The 20,489-nt window shown below is 31.3% G+C and overlaps 7 protein-coding genes across 7 annotated transcripts; 3 read left to right on the plus strand and 4 right to left on the minus strand.

Annotated features, from left to right (window-relative positions):
- Positions 1 to 466: 466 nt before the first annotated feature.
- On the plus strand, positions 467 to 9,094 carry ELE39_000601 (chromatin with an AT hook and a PHD finger domain at the C-terminus; the record flags this gene model as incomplete). Its single annotated transcript, XM_067343641.1, has 1 exon — positions 467 to 9,094. One exon carries the CDS (start codon positions 467 to 469, stop codon positions 9,092 to 9,094), a length of 8,628 nt encoding a protein of 2,875 aa, XP_067202360.1.
- A 143-nt stretch (positions 9,095 to 9,237) lies between these two features.
- ELE39_000602 (uncharacterized protein) lies at positions 9,238 to 9,633 on the plus strand (the record flags this gene model as incomplete). The annotated part of the gene is made up of 1 exon (XM_067343642.1): positions 9,238 to 9,633. One exon carries the CDS (start codon positions 9,238 to 9,240, stop codon positions 9,631 to 9,633), a length of 396 nt encoding a protein of 131 aa, XP_067202361.1.
- A 546-nt stretch (positions 9,634 to 10,179) lies between these two features.
- On the minus strand, positions 10,180 to 10,503 carry ELE39_000603 (60s ribosomal L36; the record flags this gene model as incomplete). The annotated part of the gene is made up of 1 exon (XM_067343643.1): positions 10,180 to 10,503. The coding sequence occupies one exon, from the start codon at positions 10,501 to 10,503 to the stop codon at positions 10,180 to 10,182; it is 324 nt and encodes a 107-aa protein (XP_067202362.1).
- Positions 10,504 to 10,864: 361 nt separating this feature from the next.
- On the plus strand, positions 10,865 to 12,253 carry ELE39_000604 (bystin En1p like adaptor domain; the record flags this gene model as incomplete). The annotated part of the gene is made up of 1 exon (XM_067343644.1): positions 10,865 to 12,253. The coding sequence occupies one exon, from the start codon at positions 10,865 to 10,867 to the stop codon at positions 12,251 to 12,253; it is 1,389 nt and encodes a 462-aa protein (XP_067202363.1).
- A 123-nt stretch (positions 12,254 to 12,376) lies between these two features.
- On the minus strand, positions 12,377 to 15,469 carry ELE39_000606 (insulinase like protease; the record flags this gene model as incomplete). The annotated part of the gene is made up of 1 exon (XM_067343646.1): positions 12,377 to 15,469. The coding sequence occupies one exon, from the start codon at positions 15,467 to 15,469 to the stop codon at positions 12,377 to 12,379; it is 3,093 nt and encodes a 1,030-aa protein (XP_067202365.1).
- Positions 15,470 to 15,702: 233 nt separating this feature from the next.
- Positions 15,703 to 17,721, minus strand: ELE39_000607 (PHD finger containing; the record flags this gene model as incomplete). The annotated part of the gene is made up of 1 exon (XM_067343647.1): positions 15,703 to 17,721. The coding sequence occupies one exon, from the start codon at positions 17,719 to 17,721 to the stop codon at positions 15,703 to 15,705; it is 2,019 nt and encodes a 672-aa protein (XP_067202366.1).
- Positions 17,722 to 18,147: 426 nt separating this feature from the next.
- ELE39_000608 (GATA type DNA binding domain fused to an AT hook) lies at positions 18,148 to 20,478 on the minus strand (the record flags this gene model as incomplete). Its single annotated transcript, XM_067343648.1, has 1 exon — positions 18,148 to 20,478. One exon carries the CDS (start codon positions 20,476 to 20,478, stop codon positions 18,148 to 18,150), a length of 2,331 nt encoding a protein of 776 aa, XP_067202367.1.
- Positions 20,479 to 20,489: the final 11 nt, after the last annotated feature.

The following is a 20,489-nucleotide window of genomic DNA, read 5'->3' on the forward strand; positions in this document are numbered from 1 at the left end:
TCTTAATTATTGATTAAAATGCGGTAGTGTTGGCTGCAATATTCCAGCCTAAAGTCTATTCGGTTTATTTTTGTATTATGATTCTATATTTTCTTAATTTAACAGAAATAGATTACAGGGCTGTATAAATTTTTAAAATAATATGGCAAATAGAGATGCTTCAGAGTAGTGGAAAATTAAGAAAGAGCATTCGTGTAGAACCTAGTATTTATCAGGCATGGGTGCCTCCGATTTTTTCAGAGCCTAATCGCGAAGACGAAATAAAGATTTCATTCAAAAGGGTAAGTCAAACGAAATATTTAAATAGCATATTGTAAATTTTTCCATTTTTGTTTTCTTTTTTCAATTCCCTCTATTCACTTCTCTTTAGTGCGAATGCTTATATGATCCAAACATTCTTAAAAATGAACTGTCTGATAAAAAAGCTGATGAAACAATCGAAAATCTAAGATTTTTACTTAGAAGCATGGAAACTGATTTTAACTACCTTTCAGGTGAAAAAATATTGGAGCATATGTCTAAAAATGTCTCTGAGTCACAACGTTTCCCTTCTTATGCGGAAAAATTAATATTAACACGAGATGAAGATCTGGATGCAACTAATACTTCCCCTATAAAGTATAATACTGACTTGAATAGGATTAAATCCTTCAAGAATGAGGTTAGCTGGTCTATCAATAAATCTCAAAACTGCATTTCAACTCAAAAAAAGATTGTATCAGGCGAAACAAAAATATCCGGAAAAACTGTTAATGGCAAATCGTCAGTAGATTCTAGCCCCGTCTCCTACGGAAAACTTTGGGAAAAAGTGATGAATCAGCATCTTTTTATTAACATAATAGATAACTGGAGGAAAAGTGTCGGTTTTATATTTAATGATAGCTACAAGAACCTAAAGTATACTTTGCACGAAGGGATTGAGTTGTTACAGGAAGGAATGGCACTAAGTGATAAAATCAGACTTCCAGAACTTGAAATTCTGGTGAATGCTGTTGAAGAGTCGCTAGCCTTCGAAGAAAAAATCAAAAAATTGCTTTCTATAGACAATGACCCTACAGCAAATTTAAGAATGCTTAATTCCCCTTGCAAGATCTCAATAACAGAGCTATATGAATTGTTAAAAGAAGGCGAAAATTGTGCTTTCAGGTCAAACTACTTGGATTTCTTGAAATTCCAATTGGAAAAATTGAAGTCGTGGAGGAGCAACGTGCAATCTGCAATAATTGAGAAAAATTTGGATAAATGCAAGGATTCTATCAAAGATAAGGACGAAATACTTATTGAAGTCCCAGGAGTAAATGACCTCACTGAGCAAATAGCAGCAAGCAATTGGATTGAAAAGGTAGAAAGAAGCCTTAGTCGCCCAATGAAATTAAACTTTGCAGAAAACTTATTAAATGAACCCGCATCAAAATTTTTGGATGAAAAAAATGTGGCAGCTAAACAACAATTGATTAATAGAGTTCGGAGGGCCCAAGAATGGCTCAACATTGTCCAATCTCCACCCTTCATATATAGCTTAGTTGCAGCTTGCAAAAATACAGCACCAAACGATATTTCTGGAACAACACAGAATATTATTGATCAAGCAAAGGTAATAATGGAAGAGTCTAGAGAGTGGAAGCTTCCAAAACCTGGTGAATTTGAAAAAGTTTGGCTTGAAAGTTCCACACTTAAAATGATTATTCCATTGATGAAATATATGGAGCCTGTATATTTGCGTTGGAGAAAGTGGAACAAGAAATATAAAAGACTTATGGATGGATTATGCATTTATATGGAGGCACAACTTATTCTAGAGGAAGCAGAATATACGTTATGCGAATATCTAGATATGAGTGAATACCTTCCAGAATTACGTAGAAAAATTGAAGAAAGTCGTAATTGGTTACATGTTAGCAAGGAGTTCCTCAACACTATCTCAGATTTTCACACAAAACAAGATATTAACAATGTGTCTTCGAGTATTTGGAATACGGTTGCTGGAATAAAAAAAGGAATTGAGTTTTCAAGACTTGAGATTCAACAGGTTTTGGATTTCATGGACTCCCAGTTTCAAGAGCGCTTAAGTTATGAAAAACTTAAGCAATTAATAGAGATGGGAAATGAGCTTACTATATATGAAACGACAATCTTGCAAGAGCTTACGTCTTTCCAGGATGGCTGTGAAAAATGGCTCAAAAAAAGTAAAGAATATTTAAAATGCTCCAGAATTTCTGGAATAAACATAGCAATAGTAATAAATCTGTTATTAGAGCGTAGTTGCATATTGGTCTCAAAAGAAACGGAAGATTTTCTTTTTGCTGAATTGCATTTCATCATTTGGAAAATGGATATTAATGAGATACAAGCTCCTATTAATGACTTTGAACTAAGTTCACTTATTGAAAGATTTAATGATCTAAAGTTATATTTTGAGCTTCATCATTCTAATTTAGCGAAAATACAGGATCAAATTCAACCCAAGAAATTAAATTTCCTATCCTTACCCAATATAAAAAGAGAAAGCGAGGATCTAAACTCTCAAAATAACGAAGAGTTGTTAGTTAACCGTTCAAGCGTATGTGAAAGCAATACTACACAATCCGAAGCAAGCTATGATCCAAAAAGTCCAGAAATTAGTATTGAAGAATTAGATATTCAACAAATAAATATATCACACTGGAACCAGATAAAAGAACTCGAAGCCACAGCATTTATCACAAAACTACAAAACATCTTAATTTATTGGACAGACTTAATTCATGATTATGAGACTGAAAAGAAGGAAATCGAAAGTTGGCGTAATATTTTGGAAGATATCAAGCATCTCCCAATAACATTTAATAAACTTGAATTGAAAATCAACAAAATATTGTGTGATTATGATCGAATTGTTTCCATTCTAAAACATGGTGATGAAGAATCTAATAATTTACCTGGCTTAGAACACCCTTTTTCACTTTTATATTCTTATAAGAAACTTAATGAACTAAACATTGAGGTTTCTAATCTACCAGTAAAAATTTTTGAATGGGATAAATGGCAAAGACATCTTGATGAACTAAACCATTGTGATCAGTGCACCCTCTCAACATTTTCTTATTTAATAGAGACAGAAAGTATGGTTTCAGATCTTGAAGACACAAATATTGACCAAATAGAAAGAAAAGTAGTGATAGATTACTTAAATAACATAAATGAAAGGCTAGTTTCAAATTCTGTATGGGGTATTACTGACTTCAGAAAAATTTTAACAGACTTGAAGTTTACAGGCAAATTAATTCAAGATTTATCTATTTGTGAATGCTGGATTGAAAGTGTCCAAGGTGATTCCTCAACTGATTCCATGGGAATTGAATATTGGAATAGTTTGCTTCAAAGAGGAAGAACAATTAGAATCATTGACCACGAAATTTTCAATAATTTCGAAACCCAAGTTAAGCAGTCAATTGAATGGAACGAAATATATCTCAAAGCCCTATACTCAGATGCATTTAGCAAATCAATTAAGCATAAAAGAAATAACAAACCAGCTAATAAAATACTTTACAAAATCGCGGAGCTTTTGGTTGGAGTTGACTATGGAATAGGCGAAAGACTCATAACTTTTAGAGAGCTAAAGCAAAGTGTAAATTCTTTCATTGAACTACGTAACCAGGGAATTAAATATTTGAATATTTGTATTAATGAAAGAAGAGATAAGGTTTTTTCTAAATTATTAAATGAGTATTTGAATCAGCCTCAAGATTCAAATGATCAAGACTCAGTAATTGTAGATCGAATAAATTTAATTAAAAAATTTACATCAGATTTAAAAGATCTTTTGGAAAGCTGTAATAAGCACCAAATTTCTATGGATTTAGCAATTTATATACAAGATGAGATTTCATTGCGTGAAATAAATGAAAAAATGTTTAACGCACTAATTAATAGGGAAAATCCTTATTTTACAACAATTTCATATCGCAATTCTGCTTCATCATACGATTCAAAGATCCCCACATTTGATGAAGCAAATGATATCGTTGACTTTATTATTGGTAATGACTTGAATAACACTCCGGAGGACTTTTCAAAAATAGATGAGACCAAAAGTTTTCAAACTCAACTCTTATCTGAAATTAGTGTAGAAAGTCGGGTCACAATTAAAGAACTCAAAGAATTATTCCTAAATCCGGAATCTATTTTATTAAAAGACTTTGATTCAACTGGAGTGTTTATTGAAAAAAAATATATTGACGTTGATCTGTTTGAAAAATTTAAGGAAGCTGTATATATATCTAGTGAATGGTTGAAAATTTTCAAGATTAATCATTTTAACATAATTGATGGCTTGAAAGCTGAAAGTTTTTATAATAAAGAAGTTCCAAAAAATCTACTATCAAATAATGTTAAATCTTCAATAGATTATTTGATAAAAGAATATCTTAAAAATGAAGTAGGCGAGTTCGTGATTAATTCAGTACCACAAAAAGGATATGTTGTCAATCAACTCAAGTTCGAACTGAATTGGAAACAAATCCTTGACGGATTCAACGAGTCTACTATAAATGATTTAATTCCGTTTCAAGGCAAAAATAATTACACAATTAAAAGATTATTACGTATTTTTAAAACGGTTGAGCAGGCTAATGATTATTCGCCAAAGTTTGACGAGAATATGTCATGTAAAAATGAGCAATCATATGACGAAATATTTTGTAATGACTATTCAAAATATAATACTCCCTTATTTGTAAACCTCTTGCATTACTTAAGGAATAATAAAAGTGCTTTATCTGATAATTTTGATGAAAAATCTTACTATGAAGGCTTACTTAACTCTTTCAAATTACATATAAATTCAAAATATTGCAACCATCTAACTGATGACGAAAAATTAAACATTGAGCAACTCGAGAAAAGTCTGGGTATCAGCATTAATTGTTCTCAATTAAAAGAGTCAGAATTTCAGAAAAATGGAACCACACAGGATCCAAATGAATCAACTCAAAATATAAAATACAAAAGAAATAAGAGGTCTAAAACCCTAATTAATGGAGAAAAGGTTAATGAGGAAGATATTGATGGTATCATCAACATATTAAGGAATATTGAAATGCCAACTATTGAATTATCTCTTTTCCTAATTAATTTTGGAAAAAGGTTTGTTAAATTTGAATTAAAAGAATTATCGAATTTATGCCTAATGGTTGAGCTTTCATTACTTTGGATGGCATTAATCACTAAAAAATTCCCCATTATTATTAAAACAAGTTTGGGAGATGAAAGCAATGAAATAGGTGAAATTGAACCCAAAAAAAAACAAAACAATCAATTTATCTTTGAATGTTGGGAAAAAAATGTTTGTTTTGATTTTTTCGATGCGAATAATATTCTCATCAGTAATATTAACACTGGTAAAATAGCTGACTCTAAATGTAGGCGTCTTCAACACACTTCAGAGCTCAAAGATTTCATTTCTCTAATTGAGACATGCGATCAATTGCCAATCCAAATACCAATTAAATCAAGGCTTGTAAATATTCTTGTAGGCGCATTGAAATGGGCAATTTCCGCTAGGGAAGCAATATTGCTATTACCTAGGAATACAATTTTATGCCCATGGATGCATATTGAAGGAATAGTCAAAGAAATTGCCTCACAGTCAAAAAATAGTAAAATATTGAAAACCATTAATCTTGATAAGAATATTTATAATATCAAAGATGAAGAAATTATGAATATCATATCAAGCTTTAATATTCACGAATATGAATCTGGTTCTAATCTTGAAAAGAATGGTGAAATAGGTATGCAAGTAAAAAAATTTCCAAGACCTAGAGGAAGACCTAAAAGAGAACAAGTTGGTCTGGCAAAAAATGAATCACAATTTGAAGATGTATTTAATAATATATGCATGGATTATAGGGAGATTGATCATTTATCTAATTGCATTTTTCCAAAGTCATTTTATTTGTGGTTATTAGATCAAGACAATAATAAAGATTTTAATATTAAAGATTTGATGTCTATTTCGTCCAAGGACGAGGATCAGAAAATTTCTAAATTAAATAATTTCCATAATTGTAATATAAACTTTGTAACGGAAAGTGGTTATTTTTATTGGGATAAAAGCTGTGATTCAGTTCCAGAAGAATCTATAATTGAAGAAGACTATGAAGGCGGTTGTAAATCACAATACATTGGATTGATTGACCCTAAAAACTATCCAAAAAAGGAGATTTATAAAAATAAATTATTGTTAGACTTTATCCTTTGCATTCAAGTATACAATAGTATTCAAAACAATCCTGCAGAACTGTGTTTTATTTGTTCGAACTTCAGGAGACGAAAAGAGACTAGTAATGTTTCAGCCTTAAGCTATAATACTTGCTGGATTGTTTGCGATGAATGCAGTCGTTGGTACCACCAGGATTGTGTTGGATATTCTTCCAAATCCAGTAATTTTCTCGGGAGGCCACCCAATTGTTCTAATTCAGCAAATGAACAGTCGCCTTGGATTTGCCCTTTGTGTAGTTTGAGGTCTTCGACTTCAGTCAGCCGCTCTTTTTCAATTGTTAACTTTTTAAAGAACAGCAAAACTCTTGAAATTTGTCACAGCAATAATGCTTACATACTTTCAAATATACATTGTAACCCTATTGATCAAATAGAAGAGAATGAAGTTTCTGATAAGTCATTAAAGAGAGAAGTCCCATCACTGGAAAACCTTAAACAAATCATGAATAACAGTCTTTCTGAGAAAATTTCTTTCATTAAACTTCATGAAAGAAACGTAATTGCGAACAGATTTTACTTATATAACGTTTGGATAAACGACTTTTATAGAATATTAAAATGGCATCCATTTGAGCTTTCGGAATTTAATTCTTTGGTTTTTATTGATCAAACTGAGATTCAAGAACCACTAATGGATAAGAAACAAATATTGAAGGAGAAGAGTGAACTGCCGGATGAAACTGAAGAAGACAAAAATTTAGTAAAGGAAAAACATATAGAGCATAACCAAGTTATAACTATGTCTGATATTACGCAAACTAGCCGTAAAGGTAGACTACTTAAGAATAAAATATCAGCAAAGGAGATGTTAAATCCTAAATTAATTCACATTAAACCAAAGAAAGGAAGAAAGAGACGTTTGTTATTACCAAATACAGTGACCGCAAAGCAAATTAGAAGAAGTTTTCCTTCTATGATTGGCAATTCAACTCGTACCTTACAAATAAATTTCGAAATGGTTTTCCGGGATATGGCCAATGAGTATAAACGTAGTATCGATCTAGATAGCATAGGCAGAAATAAAATAATTGAGGCAGAATCGTCAAAACCTTTAGAAATTGACGAAATTCTGAATTTGTATATTATCGGGACTCTAATTGGTTTGGACGGAATTGTTGAGATCGAGTGGTTATACTGTATATTGAAATATTTGGTATTTTTCAATTCGAAGTTTGGATGCTATAATGAAAACCTTGCACTTTTAAAGAGTTTTCAATTATCTGAAGACTTATCATTTATTAATCATCTTAATAATCAAAAGAGACTTTCTTGGGAAGAGTTCAAATACATTTTAGTTCATTTTTCGCCAAACTTTCCAATTAAACTTAATTCTTACACAATTTTTTATTCAAATTTACCAAGGATTAGATCGACGCAGTTGCAATGTAAATCCATATTAAATTATATTAAAAATTCTAACCAGGAAAACTTTGCCAAACCTCAAAGTACTGATCAAAACAATCGAAATTTGCTTACAGATCCCGAACAAATTAAACTAAATGGAAGCTTTAAATCTGAGGTCAAAACACTATTAACTGGCATAATCAGGTCCGGAATAATAATCCCTGAAGAAAAGATGGTTTCCCATCTATTGTTAACATACTATTTGGAATCCATTTTACTACTTTATGGGAAGCAAATTTCAAGTGTTTATTGTAGCCAACTTAATCCAAAACCTTTGCATTCAACATTAGTTAATATTAATCAACACATTTTACTTTGGAAAGAATCGGATGCTAATCTGACGAAGATCTATAACATTAGAATCATTCCTCCGGAATATAATTGTTTTGTTTTGAAAGATGAAAGTGTATGTTTACAAAATCAGGAGAACAAACCTTTGACGCGAATTCAACGTTTTATTAAATGTTGTGAAACAATTCAAGACTCAATAAATCAATGCAATGAATGGAATGAAAGATATAAATTTTTAATGGATACACCAAATGAATTCGAGATCTACGTTGAGTTTCTTAAGCAAGGACTAAATCTTCCTTGTATCTACCCCACTGTTTATACTTTTGGAAATATATTAGCTTCAATTGAGAGCTACGAAGACTTCGTTAATCAAGTCTTTGATAGTCCAGGTAATGTGAACTCCCTTACAAAAGTTGCAAATCCACCAGGAAGCTTCAAACAATCCCTTGTACAAACAGTTGGTACTATAGTTGGTTCAAACCAGCCTTCACTAAACCCAAAATTTGAAAATATTCAAATATTAAAAAATGTGAGAGAATTTTTAAAAAGTCTCCCTATAAAAAAAAGTGATTTAATTCTAAAAATAGATCAAATGGAAGAAAACACTCAACGTTTTATTGAAGGTATTAAACAGAAAATGCCTCAATTAAAACAGCTTGGTTCAACTGAAGCGTTAATTTCTCAATTACAGTTAATTAAAGAAGAGGCAATTCACAAAGTTCCAATAATAGTTAATAATGTGCCTGAACTTAGGGAATTACTGAATAACATTCCTGATTTTGGCTCCCCCCACCACAACTTGTTACTAAGAACTCAATTTCTTATGTCCTTGCAATGCCCAATTGCCAAGTTAAGAAAACCACTTAATCCATTCCCAAACATCCCCGAGGTTTCTTCTAGCCTACCTAACACTTTTGGACAAAATGAGACTAACGAACCTCACCAATTAGAAGCCAAAGGAGAGTTGACGGATTCTCAGGGAAATAATTCCAATAAATCGATCTTGCATGCGCTTGGTGGCGCCAACAATAAGTTTAGTACATCTTGCCAATTACCAAGCAGTATGCCACTTATCTGGCAAAACTTAGTACAACAGGGGAGCAATCCTATGAGTCACTATTACTATAAATGAAACTAGCTACTCTCATATATAATTATTGAATGTATTTTTTTATTATTTAGTATTCTATGCTGTAATATTGTTTTTTTTAATTCGAGCATAAACATGCAAATTTTCCCCTTTTTAAAAAAAAAATTATGAAAAATTTAATAAATATGTGGAGCTTAATGAAAAGTTGCTGTTATTCAATTGGAGGGAATTCCTGCACTGATCCTGTAAATTTTAATACAAATTGGTGTAGTTTGATACATACAAACGAAGAGGAATCGAATCATTTTCAATACAAGTTAAACTCCTCTGGAACCGACGAATCTGCAAAAATTCAAAAAAGAATATCAATGAGCTCGACAGATATTAATGATCTAGTTAACTATTTTATCAAGTGTGCATTAAATGGGGTGTCTGTTGATATTTATGATCAAACAAGCCAGTCTTTTGTTTCAGGTAAATATTTTATCAACAGGAATTTAAACATTATTACATTTAAATCTCCTGTGCATACAATAATTATTCCATTTAAAGCTGTAAGTTTAATTGGGGTAACTCATTAAAATTCTTACGAAATCTTAGATAAATACACTTTTAAACAGTTCCGAATTTAACTACTTGTATTCTAACAACCAAAATATGTCAAACGACTACAATAAGCAAATTATTACGATTATTTTCGATTCTAATATGGAAAAAAGCGACACAATCCCAATTTTATTTAATGACCAAAGCTCGGCTAATAATTTCTTACTTGTGGTAGAAATATTGAGGTAAGTTAACAAGCTTTAGAAAACCCGTCCTTAACACAAAACGCAGATATAATGAAATGAGCGATGAAAGCCTTAGAGAAAATTCTGATGAGTCCATGGTAGAGAACAAAATCCCAAATTTGCAATGAATGGAACAAGAGGCAATAAAAGGTCAAGAGAATATAACAGAAAAAAAAGTGGTAAAAAAAAAGAACTGTTAGTTAAATATGCTTTTTATAACAGTTTGCTAGACTCAAAAAATTCACAGAATCGATATTCATCCAACGTAATAAACTTACGCGAAGAATAGCTCCCATAGGATAGGTAATTAATTATCAAGTAGGATAATTTACTAGCTTATGCTGCTCTCTTTCTCTGTTGTTGAATAATATCGACAAGCTCATCTCGCTTCTTTTTCGCTCTTCTTTCAGTCCCCAAACGTGCACGAGCAAATCTCATTGCTCTCTTTGCTGTTGAGGCAGACCCAACCTTTAGCAACTCCATCATTCTCTTTTCATATGGTGCAAAACCTGCAACTTCACGAATTACCTGTCTAACCAAGGCATTTCTTGCGGAGAGCTTTCCCTTACGTGAACTTGGTCTAACCTGTTGTGGTCTTTTAGTCACAATAAAACCGGTGTTCAAGCCAACTACGGTTCCTGTCGAAATAGATGAGGCCATCGTTACAACTCAAAGTTTGCCTAATTAAGACTTTATTAACTCTGATTTAACGCCGCAATAATATTATTTATTTTCAAGTTGCTAAAAACTACTATTAAATAGTAGCCATATTAATCAATATACATTTTATAATAAAACTAACTTTTGTCTCAGAATTTGGCGGTATACACGTTGCCGCCGCTGTAATAATTCACTTGACCTTGTCAATTATTGACAACCAATCAACTTGACCCCGAATATTCTTGGCCAAGTGAAATAAATGCGTCTAGAAAGCTAAGTCAGCCATAATACTTAAAAGTAATTGATATATTCAACTCGGAATACACGCTGATACTCCCCTTAATTCTTTTAAATACGTACAATGCCTAAGTTTGAAAAAAGTAAAAACAAGCCTTCTAGGAACAGAAACCCTTTACATGTAGATATTGAGTCTGCAAATTGTCCATACTTAAGGCAAAAAAAAAAAAAACTAATAGATTCTTCTTATGACCCCCTATATGATAACTTTCCTAGTGAAGACCAATTTCCTTCAGAAGTGCCAAAAAATCTCGGAAAAAAAATCTTAGACGAGGCAAATCGACAACTTATTAATGACCTATACAATGATGAAATACGTGAAAATAGTATTAGTGAAGGGGTAAATGAATCTGAAGGAAAATACAATCTCCCTGTAGATAGTACTGGTTTTGTATACATTGATGAAAATGAAATTGGAACAATTGATCATACAGAACTGGATAATTCTTACTGGAGTGATTTATTGAAAAATTGTGGAAATGAAAGCCACTCATATCAAAGTATTCATAACGAATCTGGCTTTATAGACTCCATTGTTTCTAAACTACGTGAAAAGAGCTCAGAAAGAGAGCTGTCGGAAAGAACTGAAACTTGTCAAAATTCTAATATTCCTGAAAAAGTAATTCAAGTATATACTTCTATTGGTGGATGGCTTAGCAAATATAAATCCGGAAAACTTCCAAAAGCATTTACTATCATTCCAAAACTCGAAAATTGGGAGGATGTTGTATATCTTACTGATCCGCATAATTGGTCTCCAAATGTAATGAATGAAGCCGTTAGAATCTTTTCTTCGAACCTTTCACCAAAAGACTCACTAAAATTTTATTTCAAAATTCTATACCCTACTATTCGAACAAATATTTCCCAAAATTATGGCAAACTGAATTATCATTATTACCAAGCACTTAAAAAAGCTATGTTTAAACCTGCTGCATGGTTCAAAGGAATTCTATTGCCACTCGCAGAAGATGAAACATGCACAATTAAGGAAGCTATCATAATTGGGAGTATATTGAGCAAGGTTAGCATTCCTGTTCTTCATGCAGCTGCAGCAATAATTAAGCTCTCACAAATTAAAACGTGGAATACATGTCAAACACATTTTATAATGGTTCTGCTTTGTAAAAAATATTCAATGCCTAAGAAAGTAGTTGATGAGCTGGTTGATAGTTTTACCAAATTTGATCAAAGATCTGTACAATATAATGATTCTTATCCACTTTTCTCACATAATAATATCAACCTAAATTCAAGCAACGTTCAAACAAATAGTGTTCTACCTGTAACTTGGCATAAAACTCTCCTAGTATTTGTTCAAAGATACAAATATGAGTTTTCATCCACCCAAATTGATAGATTAAATGACTTGGTTAACAGTCAATATCACTATCTAATTTCTCCTGAAATTATTCGCGAACTTTCCCACTCGTTAATTAAGGTTCCGAATTAGATTTCAATTCTATATTAAGATTCTATATTCAAACTAATATATAATATTATTTCCAAAAGCCAAATACACAATTAGAATTATAATTATTTAAAGTATTGTCGAATTCCATGTTTTATTTTTAAATCAATAGAAATCGTTTTCTTTCACGGACCTACGAGCCATAGTCAATACGTTGTTCATATATTCGTCGATAAATTCTTGTTTCTCAAAGTTTGGTGAAACTTTAGGATAGTAGATTGCCTTTATAGTTGAATAGGACTTTGCACGTTTACCAGAATTTATAAGTTTACTGAATGTATTATAAAGGTGTTCAATCGTCATATTATTATTAATATAATTTATTGCTCTATGTAGATTAAAACCCTCTGAAAGGTTCCCTACATAACGAATCTCATTCCAATAGTGGTTAAGTTTTTGATTAAATGAATTCTCTATTGATTTTATTTCTTGTATTAATGAGCTTTTCATATCTTCAAACATACTACTTTCCATATTTCCTAGTTTTCTAGTTGAAAACTCGTATAATGTATTATGTATACTCAACTCAATTTTTTCAACAGAATTACTGTTGTCACCCTCAACTCCTACAACCAATAACCTGGAACTGCCTATAGAGACAATATTTGCAAATATAATGTATCCTAATTGCTTGTTAATCCTCAAATTGTCATAAATATACCCTTGTATAATTGGTTGTAACGCCATTAAATGTAATTTTTCTTCAAAAGATGGAACTCCAAATTGATAAAATGTCAGTACAGTGTTATTAATATCTTCAACAACCGGATTTATTACAGTAATATCAATCGGCCTTACAAGTTTGTGAACTTTTTTTTTCATTGAATACTTATTATTAAGTGATAAAACCTTGCTATTTAATACAAACTTCTCAATTAAATACAAAGATTTATTCTTAGAAACATTTCCTTGTAAATATGCAATAATTGATTGTCTGTGTAATAGCTTGTATGTCCAGCTCTTAAACAATCCACATATATTATACTCTTTATTTGAATTTGAACCCCAAAGTTTTTGCGTATATTCAAAAATAAATGAAGCCAATCTATTCCTATTTCGGTTGGAATTTTGCTCGTTATTTTCAATTTCAACGAACATTCTATTTATAAAATTCCTGTATTCCCACTCAGTGTATTCTCCATTAGTCTGCAAAGACTTTATTACAAACATAATTTTAGAATAAGTTGTATCTTGTCCTGAATTAAGAACATGTTTAGAGTTATTTAACTCCGCAATCATTTCATTAAATATCTCGCAATCAAAATTAGAAATATTAGCAATTTCTGGTGCAACTATTTCGTTCAAAAAAGTGTCGATATCGTTTGAGTAGCCGAATGTATCAATGTTTATTATGATACCCTCAACATCCCACTCTATATAAAATGTCATTCCACACTCACTGTACCTCTCAATTTTTTCTTTAATTAAAGTATTTAAAATATAAGTAATAATTTCTCCCCAAACTTGTGTTTCAATTCCTTTATAATATCTCCTCGGAAACTTAAGAAGTATTTTTATTCCAATTTTATGACTTTTTTTCACAGGGCCATTCCACCATATACTAGCTAATATAGAATCCAACCTTTGCGGAGATGATGGATCTTCTGTCTCTTGAACTATTCTTAAATTTATTGGTGAACACTTTTCTGGAGTTGGCAATTTTATTTCAATCTCTTGCTGTTTATTATACTTTGAATATTTCCAATCATTCAATATTTTGTTAGGAATTTCTTCAATAGTGTGCTTAACATGAAAAATTTTATCCACTGTTCCCGAAAATTCCTGTCCGTCGCTTGTTAAAAATAATGTATTAAACGGTGACATAGTATTTAAAATTTCGGAAATTAAATTTTCATCAACATCTTCTATTAGAATATCTCCACTCAATGCTGCATGAGCTCCATATTGAATCATCCTAGAACAAATTTCGGATGTATAATACATAGGTGAATTCTCTACCATTTCTGTGTTTGTGATGAACTCTCTTTCTGTTAGTGATCTAACTCCTTGATAAATCTCTAGTAATTCATTACTTTCCTTTAATTTGTTAATGTATTTATAAACTAACCCAATTATTTCGAGCTGTTTTTTTATCCCTTCTGATGTTAATTCCAACTGAAAGATAAAAATACTACCAAAACTATAATTTTCATATACCGAGTTTGAATTTGTTATATAATTGTTTTTTTGTAGCAACCAGAAAAGTGAGCTTTTGTGTTTAGAATTCAGGATATATGATAAATATATCAACGGTTGTTTCTTCGGAGAAATTAAATGGGTTGGAAATGACCAAATTATCCAAAGTAAATTGCGTCCACTCAGAGATTTTATATGAATTTTTTTACCCAAGTATTTCTGATCGACTATGGATTTTTTTGAAATACCATCCTCTATTTTTATGGAATTGAATTCGCATTGACCATCATTATCGGGTAAAACTGCTGAAAAGTATTTTTTTAGCAATTTTTCCTGATCTATTAAACTCCTCTTAGAAGACAAAACAAAAAACATATTTGCTCCACAATAATATTTTTTATACATCTTTTTAATTAGTTTTGGGATTGATATCCCTAATTTATTTGGAATGTCAACCAATGTTTCAATGTTTCCTGTTGTAAATTGTGACATTGGATTGTATGTGTATGCTTTTAATGTATGAAATAGCCGATCAAGCTCATTGGGAATATTTTTCAAATGTTCTGAATTTACTATATGAATCTCTTTATCAACAATTTTTTCATAAAATAATGGGTCAATAAAAAAATGTGAAAAGTGGTCTAGTCCTTCTTCTAAGTACTCTTCCCCAATTTCATTAAAGTAAATTGTTCTTTCTTCTGAAGTATATGCATTGTTTCTTCCACCATGTTGAGTCATAAATTCATCATAGCTTTCAGGAGCTGGATACTTTTTTGACCCCAAAAAAAGTACATGTTCAATTAAATGAAATAACCCCAATGCATAAATAGGATCATTGAAAGACCCTACTTTTATCCCAGCAGTGAAACCTGCCCTTTCTGAAAATTTGTCTTCTATTAACAATGCGGTAATTCCGTTTCTTAAAGTAATATTTTTATAGTTTCTATCGTCCGTTTTTGGCTTTAAAATAGAATATCCTGATTTCCAATTAGAGCTTGAGCAACTAAGTGAAACTTCGTTGTTGATATTGATAATAATAATAAACAAGAGCAAGCATAGCATTTTTATTTTTTTGATATGTTAAATATTTAATAATTTGTTAGCTAGATTGTGACATGCATGTACTCATGTAAAAAATGTTTTGCGTTTAAAAACTTATTGCCAACAAATAAGCGAAATATTAAAATAAAGGAAATTTATGTAGGCATTTCATATTTAAATAAATTTAGTAAATCATTCCTAACTCATTAAATTTCTAATTCCTTGAATTTGTCAATGAGAAACTGCTATTCATATTAACAACGATTTTGCATATTAATTTGAGGACAAGTATTTAGAAGGTTTACTTGTTCAAAATTTTGTTCTAAGCCATCATTTATTTCATTAGGTATTGGGTGAAAAACTTGTGTATCAGAGTTTGAATCATTTAATGTTATATTATCTATTTTCTTTTTTTTTGTATCATCCATCTTAAACCCGAGTGAACTATTTTTTTTTTTATTTATTTGCGGTAGTCTCCTTTGTTTTGACCTCAAAGAATTCACATAATACTTAATTGCCTTGTAAACAGACTGCCAGTGCATAATACTTGATACAGACTCACGAACAAAAGTTCCCTTTGAAGCAAGCCCATCTATCGATTTAATTCCCTTTGACCAAGATAATATTTCATTTGAGTTTTTCTCTATTCTCTTTTCAATATGAAAAATAAAGACTTCAAACTGTTGCTTAGAAAAATCCATTACTTGTGCTGGCCAAAATGTACCCTTATAATTTACCCATACTAACTCTCCAATTTGAAATTTCGACCCTGGTTTAAGTTTATTTCCATGTGTCTTACAATAGTCACAAAACCAATCACTTTTTGTGTTTTTATTTACTTGGTTTTGGCATGTCAAGTGATAGAGATATCCACAATTTACGCACATGTTCATACTCTCCTTCCCGTTTCTTGGAGCTTTACAAATAAAGCACTTCCACTCTGAATCTTTCGGTAATGAATGCCTGAAGAATACAGGAATATTTAATTGAAAGTTTTCATCGTTTATAATGTCACTATTAATAGTATTACTCTTCGGCTTTATTGAATCAAGATCTAATTCTAATTTTTCTGTTTTGCTACTCAGTAAATTATCCAATAAGCTTTTATTCTGTTCAAGTAATTTTTCATTTGTCTCACTTTTTAATTCTGAATTGTTTTTTACAACTTTTTTCCCAATTCCAGCAAAAATCATCTCAATCAGCTCTTCTTTTGTAATATCATCAGATTTTTCATCAATAGCAATTGAAACTTCAAGATTTCTTTTTTTTAGTATTTTTGTTATAAGATACTTAGGAAGACAAGAAATCGCTGCATATAAATACATCTTGAAATTCTCGACATTTTTTTTATCATGGCAAAAACTTGTATTCTCCATATTGCTGTTTAACTTTTTATTCTGTTCGGATTGACTTGAGTTTAAATTGGCAGTTTTATCCAACTCAAAAATGTGAAAATTTCCATTGTTAGCCTTTCTTAATAAATTTTTTGTAATTGAATTATCAATTTCTCTATCTTCAAGAAATAATCTATTATCAGAGTTGTAATTAAATAGCATTGGGTCTTCATTAGTTGCATTTTGTAAGCAATAATTGATATTTGCATTATATTGACTATTTTCAGTATGCTGGGTATTCACTAATGAATTTAATATTTGATTGTTGTTTTGAAATGATTTCTCTTTGTTGGTTAATAAATATTTATTTGAATTGTTATTTTTGTAATTTTGAGAGTTACTTTCATATTGAGTATTTTGGAATGTTTTATAATAAATACATCGTCCTCTATGGCTTATAAATCCTTTAACACTAAAATAAATTTTCTTGCAATATTTACATCTCACTCTTAAGCTGGATTTAGTTGGAGTGAATGCATAGTTGCATTCCACTTTGATTTTACCCTTTTTTATTGATACCTTTCCTTCTTGCCAATTTAAATCCGAATTATGTTTTGATCTGTTTTTTAAATCAGATTCAAAAGCTATATCTTGACTCATCTTTCCTTTTAGGGCTTCTAATGATATACAATTTTGATTCCCTAAATCATTAGCTGGGCTCGCAGTATTGTTCTGGTTATTATAATCGTTAGAGTTGTTAATCTTCTCAAGTAAATTAGAGTTAAACTTTTCTTGTGTGTTAAATATAAAATCACTCGTTTGAGTACATCCCTGAAATATAGAATTCCCCATAAAATCTTTCTCTACTTCATTCTGGGTTCGGATATCTGCAACAACTTCTTTATTGTTTTGAGAAGTATTTAGAATATTAATAAACATTGCAAACTTTCGAATAAAATCTTGATCGATGGTTCCTCCCTAGCATTTATTAGTAATTGTTTAATAATATCTAGTAATCAACAATTCAACTTACATTATGCTTTGTTTCTCCATTCTCGAAGTTACCTTGGGTATTATTCATATTTTCTTTTATATTAAATTTAGATTGTTTAATCACGGCTAAATTTTTGTTAATTTCTTAAGAATTCATTAATATTAATATTCTATTTACATGCAATAATTTATTTGCCATATTCTTCTTTCATGCATGCAATTTCAAGTTAAGCCCGCAACAATTCCGTGGGAAAGTCATGATTGCATGCAAATTGTATACGGAACATAAAAATGGGTAGAAAATATACATTTATTATAGAAATAAAAGCTAGATAGTCACTAAAATCTACAATCTAAATCCTACAATAATAGTTAAGATAACTTACAGAATCCATTAGAATAAGAATCATACCATAAAGAATTTTGCCATGTGTCGATGCAAGAAATGGATGAAGAATCAAAGTCCCAGGAATTGCAATCATTTTGACTCGAGCTTTCATCCTCCTGCTGAACTTCTGCAGAGTATGCAGCTGGAATCGTGCAAGATACAGATGAATTAAAGAACTTTGAACCAACCGAATAATGTGCTGAAGTAGAAGCCTCAGAACTTATTGAAGTTTTATCTGTTGTTGGAATACAAAACATATCGATGTTTAAATAATCACAATTCCACGACTCTGTAGGAACTAGGTGTTTACTAAAAATTGTATAATTTACCTGATCATGTTCTATTTGTTCGTTATTCTGAGACAAAGCATTATTATGTGTGTCTTGATCCAGTGGGAAGGATAGTGTTTCCATTTTTTCCTCATTCTCCGTGTTATTAGAATTCCCAACACAGGAACTCAACCCTACGGAAGATTGTACGGGCGTCTCTTCATTCCATCGGTTTGTTTCAGTATTGGAGTAAAAGTATGTCCCAGAAGAAATATACATAGTTTTGTTCGGGTCTTCTAAAAATGGGCCATCATAGGTTGAAAAAGATTGGCATGGAGAAGAAGTGTAAGAAGAAATATTACAGTAATTTGTGTTCGGCGAAACTGTAGTAGATGCTTGATGATGAACAGGTGTTGAAACAGAAAATTTGTTGCTCGAAATTAAGTTAATCCTGTTATCAGAACACTTTCTGGATAACAAGCCATTGCTAAATTTGCTTCCAACTCGACCTGGATATGAGTCAATACTTGAACTTTGTGTTGGAGTTTGTCGTGTACTATTTAGGGGGCTTTCCTCTATATTATTTGTGACATTCACCTTCAAGCAATTTCCGCCATAAGATTCTTCTAAACCTACTTTTAAATTGTTTTCACAAGTTTCAATAGCGCAATTAATGTCAAATGAAATTTGCTCGCTCATTGAGAAATTTTCTACCAAGCTGCGTCTCTCATCTATGTGAGTTTCAGACAATTTATTACCATCAATAAAAACATTTTGAGTACAGTGATTGCTTATATCTAACAATGAGCTGTTTGAACCATTATTTTTGTAATTCATTCCGGTGGCATTAGTCTGGCCACACACGTCAATTGAGGGAGCTTTATCAATAGAAATATTACTGTTAAAACTGCAATGTATTCCTACCTCGCTTGAGCTAGAGACTATTTTTCCGGATTCTTCCGAAAGATCATTAGTAATTACATTCGTTAATGAAACGCCTTGAAGCCCAATTATTGAAGAACAATAACATCGCTGACTGCTGCCACATGTTTGACAATCAAATGTAGAGTTAGAACAAGCTGCACTCGCGCTCACTGAATAAGGTGATGACCTAAATGAGACAGGTTTAATGCATTGGCCATTATTAATTGCTGTGTTAATATTACAACTAGTTGTGTCATTTTTCAAGTTATCATTGGCAACATAAGGGTTCAAATTTTCCGTAAGATCATGAGGAGCTACTTTAAGATCTTTATTAGCTCCATTAGTTATCATTGAAACATTTCTGCCATTTGCTATTAAATTTTTACCAACCATTCCACTGATTTTATATCCTACTCCACCCACCCTTGTATAACTTTGCTTTTGAGGGTCATAATTTTCCTTATTTACTCCTATTTTTTGTGTTTTCAATAGCCCAATATTTGGGCAATTCAAATTATTGTTCATACCTATTTGGAGAGGTAAGCATTTACCATCACGTTTTTTTCGTTGCTTCATCCAACATGCGTTGCACACTCTTAGCTTTGATTCGACTGAACATACCGAAATATATCTCCACTGAGGAGTTTTTGTAGCAGAACAAATCTGACAAAAATAATCAGACCTATCTAGAGGTGGCCTTCCTGCCCTTCTTTCATTTGTTTGTTTAAGCTTGCTATCCATATTTTTTATTGATTGAATTTCAGTATCAAAATACCTAGTGTTTTTATACCCAAAAATCATGTCTCCTTCAGTATTACTATCGCAACCCACGTTTCGCACGGAATCAATCAATATACGTTCATTTGAAATTGCATTATTCAATGGTTGCTGGCCTATCATGCTAAGAAAAGGATAATTCTCCAAACATTGAGAGTCACCAGATAAAGTTCTCGAGCCAATAAGCGATTGATCATCAGATAACAGGTCGCAGGATGTTAAGTTAGGTAAAATATTACTCCTTTTAACTAGCCTGTCATCTTTGCTTTGAATAATATTTTCAATAAGAGGAATAGTAATAGGTCCACCATTCATACCTCGATTAGTTTCTATTTGCGATTTCATATTAATAACTA

This window comes from Cryptosporidium sp. chipmunk genotype I (genome assembly GCF_004936735.1).
Source record: "Cryptosporidium sp. chipmunk genotype I strain 37763 chromosome Unknown contig_14, whole genome shotgun sequence".
In the NCBI taxonomy this organism is placed as follows: domain Eukaryota; phylum Apicomplexa; class Conoidasida; order Eucoccidiorida; family Cryptosporidiidae; genus Cryptosporidium; species Cryptosporidium sp. chipmunk genotype I.